At 38.4% G+C, this 13,334-nt stretch overlaps 2 protein-coding genes across 3 annotated transcripts; one reads left to right on the top strand and one right to left on the bottom strand.

Moving 5' to 3' along the window:
- The first annotated feature begins 260 nt into the window (after window positions 1–260).
- LOC113049095 (uncharacterized) lies at window positions 261–5,942 on the top strand. Of its 2 annotated transcripts, none has more exons than XM_026211139.1 (4): window positions 261–699; window positions 2,337–2,422; window positions 3,344–4,336; window positions 4,682–5,942. In XM_026211139.1, exons 3-4 carry the CDS (start codon window positions 3,380–3,382, stop codon window positions 4,691–4,693), a joined length of 969 nt encoding a protein of 322 aa, XP_026066924.1. In that variant the 5' UTR covers window positions 261–699; window positions 2,337–2,422; window positions 3,344–3,379; the 3' UTR covers window positions 4,694–5,942. The 2 variants fall into 2 exon arrangements, with proteins under 2 accessions (XP_026066924.1, XP_026066925.1); XM_026211140.1 differs by lacking the exon at window positions 261–699 and adding an exon at window positions 728–1,440.
- A 2,595-nt stretch (window positions 5,943–8,537) lies between these two features.
- Window positions 8,538–12,203, bottom strand: LOC113049094 (zinc finger protein 460-like). Its single transcript, XM_026211137.1, has 3 exons — window positions 11,504–12,203; window positions 10,728–11,012; window positions 8,538–9,384 (listed from the first exon to the last, which is right to left on the bottom strand). Exons 1-3 carry the CDS (start codon window positions 12,051–12,053, stop codon window positions 9,044–9,046), a joined length of 1,176 nt encoding a protein of 391 aa, XP_026066922.1. The 5' UTR covers window positions 12,054–12,203; the 3' UTR covers window positions 8,538–9,043.
- Window positions 12,204–13,334: the final 1,131 nt, after the last annotated feature.

Here is a 13,334-nt window from a genome sequence, read left to right as displayed (position 1 = left end):
GCAAAATAATTTCAAGAGACAAAAGATCCTATAGTGTTAATTCTGACAAGATTTTATTATTAGGCTATTATTTGAAACATTTAAAAGAGTTGCATATCCGTGTGATTTTAAAAGAAGGAAATGCATCTCTGTTTTGTGTGCATATGTCAGGGCTAATATGACTGATTGATAAAGACGCGCGGAGGATTGGGTGTCAACTCGCGCTCGGGTGACTCGAGTAAACGGAGTCTGAGCTGAATTATAATTCGCCAAGAACTAGGACATGGTGGCTCCGCCCACCTATCACTAATCAGCTCGTTGATTGGGTAAAGATACGCAAGTGAGGCGGAGTCTATGGGTGTGTCATGAAGCGTGACCAAACTATGATTGGCTTTCGCTTCTTTCCATCAGAATCCGAATAGCGGCTCCTAGAGTCAAACCACATTTTACACATTAAGTAACTGTTTCTGGTAAAGTGTCGCTGATACTAAGAGAGGATAAATAATAACATGCCCTCCTTTGTCGCTGTTTTCAAACTGAAGAAGTTTAAATGGTCCTTCAAGAGAGCAAACCAGAGAGAAATAATTTCCTTATGTTTTATTTTAAATAACGTGTCGATGATAAAGCTCTTTTTCCTTTGAAATAAGACGAACACAATTCTGATTAAATCGACGGATTGGCATGCACTTCACGGACCTCCACGGACTACGGTAAAATAAGGTAAACTAAAGGAACATGAAATGTGAAACGTTAGCCTAAATTATATCTGATACGTTCAAATATTTATTCAAACCTACCATTTGTTCATATCTTAATTATTGTCGTCATCTCGTATGACTTAATGCAGATTTGTAATAACAGTTGTCTGAATGAGCTTATTTTCTATTGCGCTATTAATGGCAGGTGAATTATTTGACGGGGTGATACGTGGCTTGATAGGAAGTTAAATTATATGTTTATAGACAGGCGCATGTTTCTGTATTAGTTCGTTGTGTCAGCACGCACGTATTTCTCGCTGGCTCGCGCACTGTCCTGCTGTTACGCGCGTGTGAATGCTCTGTTTGTCTACATGCGAGGGCGCATCTAACTGCTTGGCTTGGTCTCTCAGCTTCAAACTGTGCGAACCGCCGCTCTTCCCCAACCCCCGTTGCACTGCTCAGGCAACGAGGGCGGAGCCAGCCCAAATAAATGTGGGGAGGAGAAAAACGAAGACAACAAACCTTAAAAATGTAGGCCACGGCGCGTGACCCAGTTCCTCACGAACAACCCAGCAAATGTGAATGTGGAGCACGGCTATTATCCCCCACGCCCGGCACGGTTCCAGGGCGGTTCTACTGTGTGTTTTTCTCTCTGTGCCAGGCAATGTTCGGGGGCTTTTAGAAATATGAAAAAGAAGATAGTAATGTTACATTTACCCAATTTGCTATTTAAACTAGCAACAAGGTATCAAAAGTTTGCATTGTAAGTATTTGCATGTCATGATCGTTACTGTTTTGACACATAACATGTATATAAAGTCAGTAAACCTATTATATATTGTTATACTGTTATATATAAACAATATATTTAGATACATGTACAATTTATATACATAATTATTTTTGTCTGAAACCTACAATCAGTTCTTCAGTCTCTCTACTGACCACAGCTCTCACAAAAACAGAAAATGTTTCACAACTAAGCACAGCATGAGCATTTCCATTCAACACTGGGACATTAATCCTTTCTTGTAGTATAAGAGGAATTTTGTTTAATGTTTTTACTATAGATAATGTTTGGGGCATGGTTGTGAGATACTGATGCTAGATCAGAAAAATAAAATAAAAAAACTTCCATTTACATATAGCCTGTGGGCTGACCAGGTGGAGATGTGGTATCTCTTCACCTGTTGATTACACATGGATAGTGAACCAGTGTCAATTTCAGTATGTGTGTGTTGTGATCTGAAGTCAGGGTGGGCTGGGCTGCTCCTAGGCCTTTGTGTGCCAGTATTCTTAGGGTTTTCTTGGTTTTGACCACAGTGAATACTGAAAGAGAAGATTATAGTGTTTTGTGTGTGTGTGTGTGTGTGTGTGTGCGCGCGCGTGTGTGTGTGCCTGCATGTGTGTGTGTGTGACAGATATTTTGTTTTGGGCCCCCTGGAGAAGGCGATCGGTCTGAAGCTGACCTACTTTTCTCCTTTACTCCATACCTGCAGACTGCTATTTATACCCATGGCACAGGGCTACAGGAGCAACTCAGACCATCTCTCCCCTCACGAACACACACATAGTCACTTTCTCTAGTGCTCACACACTTATGTGTACACATCTCCTGCCATCTCTTGAGTTTTTTTTTTATTATTATCATTTTCCTAGTCTGGCCTGTGGAGAGCAAAACCCATCCAGCCATCCACCCACCCACACAGTGTGAAATCTACACCCCCTCAAGGAGAATAGTGAGGGTGAGTTGTATTCTTTTAAAGGGTCTGGTCCCAGTATGCATGTAAAAGCCTGTTTCATATATCAAGGCATGAATCCCTAATGAATGCCTTTTTTATATTTAATGTGTAATAGGATCAACCACATCTGTAATTATTGTTTGTCCCAGAATTTCTAGAGACTGAATTACAGTTTTGTTGAACCGAAACTGGGAATCCTTGATCCTTGCTGATTTGCGTGAAAAAACATTAACTTATATTCTGGGTTGAATATAAGTTAAGCTCAATTTACGGCACTTGTGCCACAATTTTTATTTCCACAAAATAATAATATGAATATAAAAATAAAATGTGGTGTTTCCTATTTTTCTTAAAAAGCAAACAAATCTGTCAAACATTAAAATACCCATTCTTTCCGCAGAACACAAATACACAGAATTTACTAACCTTTGCTAAACTTTGTTATTATTACATTAAATTGTAAATCATAAAGCCCTTAAGCAACTGTAAAATTGTTTTAACACAAGAATTGATGTAAGTGCTTCCATAAAATTATAAGCTTCACATTTCTGTTTTTAAAACTTTGCCCTATTCACTATTTAGTGCCTAGTCATAAAATCTAAGTTAGATTTTATTTATTTTTTAAAGAAAATCTAAATCATTTTTGTGGTCAATTAACATTAATGTGTGATCACATTTACTTCTGCTTCGAAAGATTCTTCAGGTGAAACCCACCATGAAAAAGTACTTGGTTTGAAAGTGACTTTTTTATTGGCAAAAGAAAATGGACCTTCTATTACTGAAATTTATTTGACCGCACCTTTTTTGCTAAATGCGGAATATTCATTAAACACTAATCACAATCAGAATGGATCCCGATTTAAAGAACTGATTAGGATACTTAATATTATTCATAAAGTCATCACATTTTATATCTCTTTATAGTCACAGAAGTGAAAGCACCATTGTGCGTTCAGAGGGATGGAGGACAGGAGGTACCTGCCACCAGATGGAGGTGGAAATGCCAAACGCTCTGCCTCAGCTGAGTGTGACACAGTGGATAGAGTGATCAGGAAGGAGCAGGATGACCCTGAGACCTCCACACAAATTTGTGTGAGAAAAGACGATCTCTGTGATCTTCCTCGTAAGGTGCCTCGTTTCCAGTATGTGGATTTCCCTTCCCTGCACCAGTGCATCCAACAGCTTTCTGTGCCTCCACTGAACAGCTGGCTGGGATCCTGCTCGTTGGCAAAGGCACCAAACTACAGGCCTGACAGTCCTAAGGAAAAGGTCCCCAAGTTTAAATACGTGGACTACCCATCTCTCCACCACTGCATTCAGCAGCTGTCTGTGCCTCCACTGGAAAGCTGGAGTGCAGGTCTGGTCAGGTTTAATGCAAAGGGGAAAGAGGATGGCTCTGGGTCACAGAAGAGGCCCTCTCAGCCTGGGACTGTGAATAATAACAAAAGCAATGAGGCAAGAGATCAAAAAAACAAGGACAGGAGTAGAGTTATATCATTTTCTTTCCCAAGAGACACACACAACTCCGTCTCAGGCAAGGAGGAGAGGCCTCAAAATGACCACCCCTCAGAGGTGCCACAGAGGTTAGAGAAAGATAACTCACCTATCAGGTCCCGTGCTACTCACACAGATGCTTCTTTGCAATCAGATTGCAGATCAAGAGCAGAATCTGGTTCTGGATCTTGTAGTGATGTAGCAGTGGTGAGAAACAACAGACCGTCTATTATTAACATGGTGCACATGGATAAGCAGAAGCACTGGACAACGGCAGAACACTTGGAAGAACAACTGAACTCTCCAGATTCAGTCGGACGGGTACCATGGAAAACCATCCTGGAGTCAGTCTGCCCATTCTGCCAACAGATGTTCACAAACCCCGAGCAGTTCAGGGCTCATCAGCGGAGCCATAGAGATAAGGTGACTGCTGCTAACTATTTATAGGCAATGAACACAAATTCTCACTTCTTTTTGTGACATATACAGCAATGTTCTCTCTATGTAACTTAAAGGGATAGTTCAAACAAAATGACAATTCTGTCATTATTTACTCACCTTTTAGTTATTTCAAACCTGTATGAATATTTTCCTTCCACCGGACACGAAAGAAGATATTTTGAAGAATATGGGTAACAAAATTTCTGGTCCCATTCCATAATATTTTTTTTAATGTGGACCAATAACTGTTTAATCACCCACAAATGTTTGTTTTTTTCTGCATTCAGCATCCTTATTAACAATCACAATATATTTTTGTCTTCACAGAGACCAAACTGATGTGCAGAAGAACTGAGTGAGAACTGCTTTTGGCAAACAGTTAATGCCACATCATATGGAATCGTATCATCAGAGGCCTTCTTGTGTTGTGACTGGCTTTAGTGGCATTGCTGGCAGGACTATAGGGAGATCAAAGATGCATTAAGCACATTAGACAGTTTGGGTTCAGACCTTAGGGAGAATGTAAGGCATTGTCTTGACTTATGTTGTGATTCTAAAAAGACAGAACTGGACAGATAGAAACACACAAGCATACAATATGCATGCACATACAGTGCACTTGTGCCCACACACACAAACACACACATGCAGAGTATCCTATTCATGATTCAGAAGCGGACAATATTTACTTCCCTACATAAGGACCTTCAGACATAATGGGGTTTCGGCTCAAGACAGGGGATTAGAACCAGATTTCTGGTCTCTTCCACACATATATCAGAGTGTTTACTGGGGTGAGTGACGCTCGATGGACTGGTGCGTAAGAAGATTTTATTACAAACAAACAGGCTTGATAATAAGATTTGTTACATTTTATTGTTTTGTACTTTTTATGTTTTTGGAAATTAATGTCTAATGGCTTCGAGCTAGTAGTTTTAAATCTTAAAAATGTACCACTGGTGTTTAATTGTGTGAGTAAAGATTTTTAGATACAGAAACAAATGCCCTCTGCAAGAAACCTGCAAGAAAACCTGTTTGACAGGTTAGCGCTCAGTTTCATAGATGAAGTATTTAAGCTTCATATTAACAAAGGAGCTAATCCAAAATCAACAACTACTGTGACAAAACTCACTATTTACATTTAAACCTCAAGTCTAAATGGATTTTAGATATTGTGAAAGACCTATATTGAACTTTTGTTTATAAACTTTTGCAGGAACATAATACATTTTTTATTACAGTAAAGTTCTGACCAGCTATTATGTAACATACCATTGCAAAGGTCGAGTATTTCATGTTTTATTTGATTTTAAATCTAAAGAGAAACAGTAACATTGTTTCTTGTAAACTCACAGTTACACAACCAAATTTCAATATATATTTACAATGGAATATTATGGATTTTATTATGCACTGTATGTTTTAATTCACAAATACACCGAAGATTTCAAATCACTAAAACTTTTATTATCATGTAATAAATTTCCAGGAATTTCCCAAGCTCAGCTGTTGGGTTTCCTGTAAGCAAATACTATCCACTTTCATTCCCACACAGAACAAATCGACAGGACTGGACAGGTAGCCTGTTTACAGTGAGGATTTTTTATAATTTGAAACCGGAATGATGAAACATACTAGAACCAGAAACAACTGTGTGAAAAATGAAGGTATAAACACAAACAAGGAAGAGCTAAGAAGCGTGAGAGACATGGTTATATGGTGGAATGGAAGAGGACAGACAACAGTGGGATCAGGTATTTGCTGTTTATTAACAATTTGTACATTTGAATGGTAAATAATTAACAAATTTGTTCATAGATATATTTGCAGCTTTTGAGAAATTACTTTCACTTTGACCTGAGGATATACGATGCAACATGCCTAATCAATGCTTCAGTTATTCTTATTGCACATTTTGTTTGTTAAAATACTTAAAAAACTTCTAATGATTGTTCTGTAGGAAATTCACAAGTGTATGATTTGACTGATGATCTCAGCAAGAAGGAAAATGTTTTAGAGGTGAGAACACTTATGTTAAATACATTCTATTGATAGCGTATAGCTTATAACATGGTTGCATAATTAAATACCAGTCAAATACAAAAGATCTGTAAAAAGCTGTGTAAAAAGGGATGGTTAGCAAAAAGACAGTGATGCCTCATGACACTCTAGTTCTGGCAGTGATAATGGTTAAGTAACTGGATCAAACTTAGCAAATCACTCATTGTATCTTCTGTCTGGTCTGAAAAGGTGCTTTATCCTCTCTCTCAAACTCAATCAATAATGAATATCCAACCTGTAAACACGTTTGGAACTCAGGAAGATGGAAACAAACCAAGTCCCACAAACACAGTAAGCACTTTTATGTTTACTTCATTTAGGGTGACCATATGAGCCAATTTCCCAGGACACGTCCTTGCCAGGATTTCTATATTGCCTAAAACATCCAAAGTAGTTTGACCAATAGCATGCAGGTACGGTACATAATCAAACAATCGTGGTGTGTGAGATGGTGAGATATACATAGAGCGATCAAAGCAATGTAAATACACGCACATGTTAGGTGTTTGTTCGTTCATTCAACTTGAAGCGTCGCTGCGCACCGATCATTGTACTAAACTACCAAGAGACTGATTTGAATACATAAGGAGCTGTCTGCTCTGCTCTTTATAGCTCTTATGAATGTCATACAATGATCTTTCTGCACAACACACAAAAAAAACAAAATCTGGATATTTTAGGCAATATAAAAATCCTGGGAAGGACGCGTCCTGGGGAAAATGGCTCATATGCTGTCATGAAGTTGTACATTTTTATTAATTTCCACACATCTCTTGCATTTTTTCCAAAGAGCCTGGTTTATTTCTCTGCATGTATAAATGGTTCTACTGAACTGCTTCAGGACACTCAATGCCCGACCTCTCAGCTCCTGTGTGGCTCCTGTGTGGCTCCTGCCGTTACCCCTGCTCTTCTGCTGCCTGCCCCAACAAGCTGTGCCCCCTCGTCTCCACACTGCTAACCTGTGACTTGGTATCAGATCCACAGAGCAGAGTGTTTGGTTGTCCAACATTCAGAGCCTGTCCTAAATGTCATAATCTGATTATGCATGAAAAGGGATGCAAATTTGTAATATGCAAATCATGCACTCACCAGTTTTGTTTTATCTGCTTGGAAAGTGATTGTAGCAAGGATAAAGCAAACTACTGGGAACTAACTTGCACAAAGCCGAGAGCAGAAAGACAGAGATTTATGGGACCACAATCCTAAACAGAGATTCCTCCCAGGGTTGGATAATATTGTATAAAATGTAAATGCAAGATTTGTTAATTGCTATACAGAAGTGACCAGTAAAATAAATATTTTCACAATCATGCAATCTATAAAACAAAAATAGCATTGCAATCGATCCCATCTTTTTCTCCTGTGCTTTAAATCTATGCTATGACATACACCTGACTGACTTGGAGTTTCGTCAGCAGGCATAACAACTCAAGTAAAACTCAATAAAGTAGGACCAGTTGACACAAGCTGGTTTGTACCTTATTAGTGAAACTGACTGTACATTATCTTTATTATGACTCTCTGCCACTCTCTTTTCTACCTAATATGTAAGAAATCTTAAAAGAACAGCTCATGGTGCAATACACCATTCCATTTGAAGTATTAATGCATTTAAGTATTCTTAGTAGCAACCTATTTTTTATTCGGTTCTTCTTAACAGTTTACTTGTTTTCCTTCCAATTGTGGTGTTTTTAATGTTATTGTTTATTGTCATCACTTCATCTCATTCAATCTAACAGTATTCATATTAAAGTCTTATACAACAAAGTATTGTCCATAGTCAGCGTCTTTTTTTCAGGAACTTTAAATCTTAGGGAAATAAGGATATTTTTGAACGACATTAAGGTACTATAGATATCTACTTGACCCGATGCTTTGAACTTTAAAGCAGGGACAGTCATTTCATGGATAAATCCAGGAATATCATCTCAAAGGGATTGTTCACCTAAAAAGTTCAATTCTTTTATTCGCCATCATGTAACTTCCAACCCATTACACTTTGTTTAATCTTTGAAACACAAATTAAGATATATTTTAATAAAAATAAAACAGGTTTTGCCCCTCCCCTGTATGTCTAGGTAACTAAAACTTATAAGATCCAAAGAGTCCACAAAAGGCGTTGTAAAACAAATCCATATGAAAAGTTTAATCCAAGTCTTGTGGATTCTCCATATAAACACACAAACATAAAGTGCATCACGTATGCATCACAAGCCACAACAAACCTCAGTGATTAAGCTTCTATGTTTACCAAATGCCATGTTCTATTTATGCATGTTGATTATTGTTAAGATGTAAATAAAAGGCTGAAGTAAATGTTCATAATAATAATTAAAAAAAACTTAAAAAGCAACAACTTAATTTTGGTTCTTGAAAGTTTTGGTTAGCTGGACTTTTAATGGATGGACAGAAAACACTCAGGTTTCATTTAAAATATCTTGGATATTAAATATCAAATATTAACTACAGTAATTTGGAACAATTCGAGGGGGAGTAAATGATTACAGAGTTTTTTTATTTTTGGGTGAATCATCCATTTAATAATCTTTCTGTTCCAAGGGTGACCCTATGCTGGGATTCATCCTGCAACACATGACTACCATAAACAGTGCATTTATACAACTGTTGTCATGAACACTGATGGAACTTCAAACCACCATCATTTCTAAACGTTTTCCCACACTGTTCACAAACATAAGGTTTCTCTCCTGTATGGATGCGGGAGTGGCGCTTGAGGGTCAATGCGTGACGGAAGCGTGCGCTGCAGATGGAGCAAGTGTATGGCCTCTCTCCTGTATGGATCCTCTGATGGATCTTGAGATGTTGTTTACGGTTAAAGTCTCGCTCACACAGGCCACAACGATACAATCTTCGGCCAGGGGGAAACGCATGGCGCTCAGGACCCTTGTAATTGTTGTGGAGCTTTGGGAAGTGGCTTTGTTGACCTGAGCTTGAAGATGACAGGAAATCTAGGTTGTGAGGCAAAGGAAAGGGAAAAATACATTAAAGAAAGTCTTGCATAATGGCATATACGTCATGTGAGAATGTTAGGACATCCTACTGAATTCCATGGTATCAGGACATAACAAAAATATCTGGTCCTTGGAAAGTCTTAAAATTTCAAAATAAAGCCTCAGATGAACAATATCATGACATATCACATTGTGTCATTAATTGATTAACAAAAGCAAAACCAAGGTGTTAAAGTCATGATTGACAAAGTTTGGACACCCTGATTCAATTGCCTGTAGATCCACTTTTAGCAGTTATGAAGTAATCTTGAAGTAATAATTTTCTGTAAGACTTAATCAGTCGCTCACATCGTTCTGGAAGAATTTCTCTCCCACTCTTCTATACTACGTTGCTCCAGTTTATTGAGGTCTGTGGTCATCTGTTTATGCACAGCTCTCACCACATGATTTCGGTCAGGTGGAAGTCTGGACCATGACTGGGCTATTGCAGAACCTTGATTCTTTTCTCTTCAGCCATTCTGTTGTAGATTTGCTTGTGTGCTTGGGATCATTGTCCCGTTTCCTCACCCAATCGTCGCCAAGCTTTAGCTGTAAATAGATTAGAAGTGAGGAGTTGGGGTGGAGGAGGGATACCGAAAAACCGACGTGGGACAGGAGGTAGGAAGACTGGATATATATACAAGCTTGTGTGCTAGTTAAGATGATTAGCTAAACTAGATGCACCTGTGCCAATTTGGATGATTATCTGATCGTGCTCCTCCTGAACTTTGTTAATAAAACCACATTTCTCAGAGTGTTACATGGTCTGATCTTGGGGTGAATTTGCTGGGACATCCACTTCTGGGAGGATTGGTGTCTGTTTTGAAAGTCTTCCACTTGCAAATATAATCGGTCTCACTGTAGAATGACAGACTTCAAATTGTTTGAAAATGGCCATATTACTTTTTCCAGATTGATGGCAGCAACAATTTCTTCTCTAAGATCATTGCTGATGTCTTATCTCATTGATATTGTGTTAACACACACCTGAAGGCTCCAGACCAGCAAACTGCCAAAACTTCTGCTTCACACTTTTTGATGATCAATTAATTCAAGGAATTTGATTAGCAGTGCCTGAGTTCTACTTACACTCTTGATTCATGTGTTAACAGTAAGGGTGTCACAACTTTGTCACTTTATTTTTGTTAAATACATAATTACACTGTGTAATATGTCATGTGTTGATGTTCGTCTGGTCCAATTTTAAGACCAGATATTTTTTTTATGTCCTGATAATATAATACCATTTGCAAAATAATATCAGCCTCACTAGCATGACATATTACTTATACAGCACTTACCTAGGGATTGGCTGGTGGACTGGCAGTGCATGTTTGTTTGGCAGCTCTCTGACTGCAATGGCTCAGGTCTCCAGTCTTCCAGTAGTTGAGACTGTGCCAGAGAAAGTCTGTCTGAGTTAGGCTCCTCCACTACAGAGAGGGTAACTGGGACTGGTTCACCATATCCCTCCTCTTTTTCTACCTTTACAGCCACTTCAAGGGATGACTCCTCACTCAGCACGTTTGTAACCATTTCAGCACATCCCTGCTCAGTTTTGGTCATACTGTGTTGCTCATTCTTGAAGTCTAAAAAAAGAAGTGTCTCATTCAATTTCATCAATACTTTCCAAAGCATGCACTGTAGAAAACAATCTTGTTAAATGTACGTAAAAATAAAAAAGGCAGTTTTGCCAGAAATTTACCACAAAAAATGTTGTGGAAATGTTTAAGCTATTATGGGATGGCTTATTGGTAACTGTAACATTTTCACAAAATAACAGAAAATGTAACACAAAACACCTGACATCTGAGAACAAAAACAATTTTTTTTTTTTTTATTGCATGTTTTAAACAACTTGAACCCTGAACAGTGTCATACAAGTGTATATAGATTTCACCACTGCGACAGCACAAGGTTATGGGTAATAACAACCCACAAGGGATATAAATGAACATGAAGCCAAAATGTGCCAGGTGTTACAGGGGCGGTTTGTTATTGCGAAATCATTGACATTCGGTAATTTTAAATGGTTTAAGCCTTTAAACGTACGCATTTTAATCGTCTCCGAATAACTTACCATTTGTCTCCTCTAATCTATAGGGGGTTGACTCTTCTAGCAAGCTGGAAGCCTGCGCGCATGCGCCTCCTTGGGGGTTCCCACAGACTGGTCCTCGCTGGAATACATCAGTTTCCCTGTGTCCACATACCTCATATACATGTTTCGAGTCTACAGCGTGCTCGGTTTGTTGCCGGACGTTATTAAGGGGATTTAACTGTGAACCCCCGCGCTGTACTCCGCTACAGCTAATGGGGGTCGTCACCAGCTCTCTGCTAACGTTAAAATCTTCAAAATTCTGTGGCTGTTGATTTAAGCGACCACAGACATTAGTAAGTTGTGTTTCAGCTGTTTGTAGCTTGAACTTCAGAGCACTGTTGTCCCGTAAAGCCTGTTGAATTCTGACCTGCACGTCTTTGAGTGCTCTGTCCAACAGTCTCGTGATCTCAGCGACGGCGATCTCTACCGCGACGCCGAGCGCGTTCTGCAGGGTCGCAGTCAGTTCATCCTGAAACGAGAACGAGACGTCAGCGATCACTGCGGAATTTGCAGGGCCTGCGTTTACCGCCATTTCCTTTCTCGTTTAAAATAACTTTACGACAATATTTTTAATGTCTTAAGAAGAGACGAAGCACACCGCTCACTGGATAACGCTGAAGCGGTGAACGTTTAGTAGTTGGCCAACCAAGACATACCCTTCGTTGCGTGCAGTTGAAACCATATATATGGTTAAAACGAGCGAAGACAACAGAATACCCTTAAATACCCTTAAATGTAAGAAACATTTGAATTAACTGTCTTTAATACTGTTAAAATGTCCAATATAAAGTGACTGAATAAAACTCCGGGAAACACAATAGTCCGCGTTGCATGTTTTATGTATGACGTCACTTTGTAGGCCGATCGGCTGTTTTTTTTAATTGCAAAAAACAGATATACAATAAGGCAATACTAGATAGTAATGAGATTCACAAGAACAGAGCAGGCCGATCACACTGGTTCCCTCAACAAAAAGCAAAGTTTTCCATAGGCTTTTGGTTTATAGCAAAAAAAAAAAAAAAAAACTGTGTTCATGAAACTTACACGTTTTGTCCATCAAGCTAAACTTCACAAAACAATTAAAACTTTCATGAAGCCTAAATTAAAGGGGCAGAACTTAAAAGCTAAAGTTAGGCTATAAACGAACTACAGCTCCAGTCTTTGCCTTCAATGTCACCATCAGCATACTCCCAACAATTTGTGTTCAGGGAAATGATTTACTCTGTAATTTAATTTTAATCCACACTGCATAAACCTTTTTGTTATTATCTTGAATATATACAAAAATAGAGCCAAACTAATAAATAGTAATAAATATTATAGAAAATAAATGAAATAACCATAACTAAATGACATATGAAAGCACATATTTCTGTAGATTTAGAAATAAGGTGCATTAAAAGTCAATAAATCCTTGATTTATATGAACATTTTAATGAAAAACCTGTCTCCACATACTATTCAATAAAATTCTAGTCCCCCAGCACAGTGCCTGTAGTCCCATTTAGCAACTTGTTAGCAACTTGTTAGCAACTGTCTTTTTAAAGAAACGTGACCGTTTAAAAAAACTCAAGAGTGGGGTGTAACTGTGTCATAGAATAAAATGTGAAAGTATCTTGTGCTTGTGTGAACCATGGATCTTTAGGTTCTGATAAAATTTTCTGAAATAAATATTTCTTAGGTTGCACAGAAGAAATATCCTATCATAAGCATAGACTGTAAAAACACGGACGTAGTGTCTGTGATGTCACCTGTAGGTTTCTGAAGAGCGTTTTTGAAGCTCAAAGTGAGTGGAGCGGAATGTTACCATCTT

The sequence above is a fragment of the Carassius auratus genome, chromosome 30 (assembly GCF_003368295.1).
Source record: "Carassius auratus strain Wakin chromosome 30, ASM336829v1, whole genome shotgun sequence".
NCBI lineage: Eukaryota > Metazoa > Chordata > Actinopteri > Cypriniformes > Cyprinidae > Carassius > Carassius auratus.
This window is presented reverse-complemented; position numbering and strand designations above follow the sequence as displayed.

Excerpts from the sequence above, each read along its gene's own strand:
- LOC113049094 (XM_026211137.1), bottom strand. The coding sequence starts at position 12,053 with ATGGCGGTAAACGCAGGCCCTGCAAATTCCGCAGTGATCGCTGACGTC. Across the intron at positions 11,013-11,503 it reads TAGATTAGAGGAGACAAATG|ACTTCAAGAATGAGCAACAC; the intron begins GTAAGTTATTCG and ends TTCTTTTTTTAG. Across the intron at positions 9,385-10,727 it reads GTCCACCAGCCAATCCCTAG|ATTTCCTGTCATCTTCAAGC; the intron begins GTAAGTGCTGTA and ends CTCACAACCTAG.
- LOC113049095 (XM_026211139.1), top strand. The coding sequence starts at position 3,380 with ATGGAGGACAGGAGGTACCTGCCACCAGATGGAGGTGGAAATGCCAAA.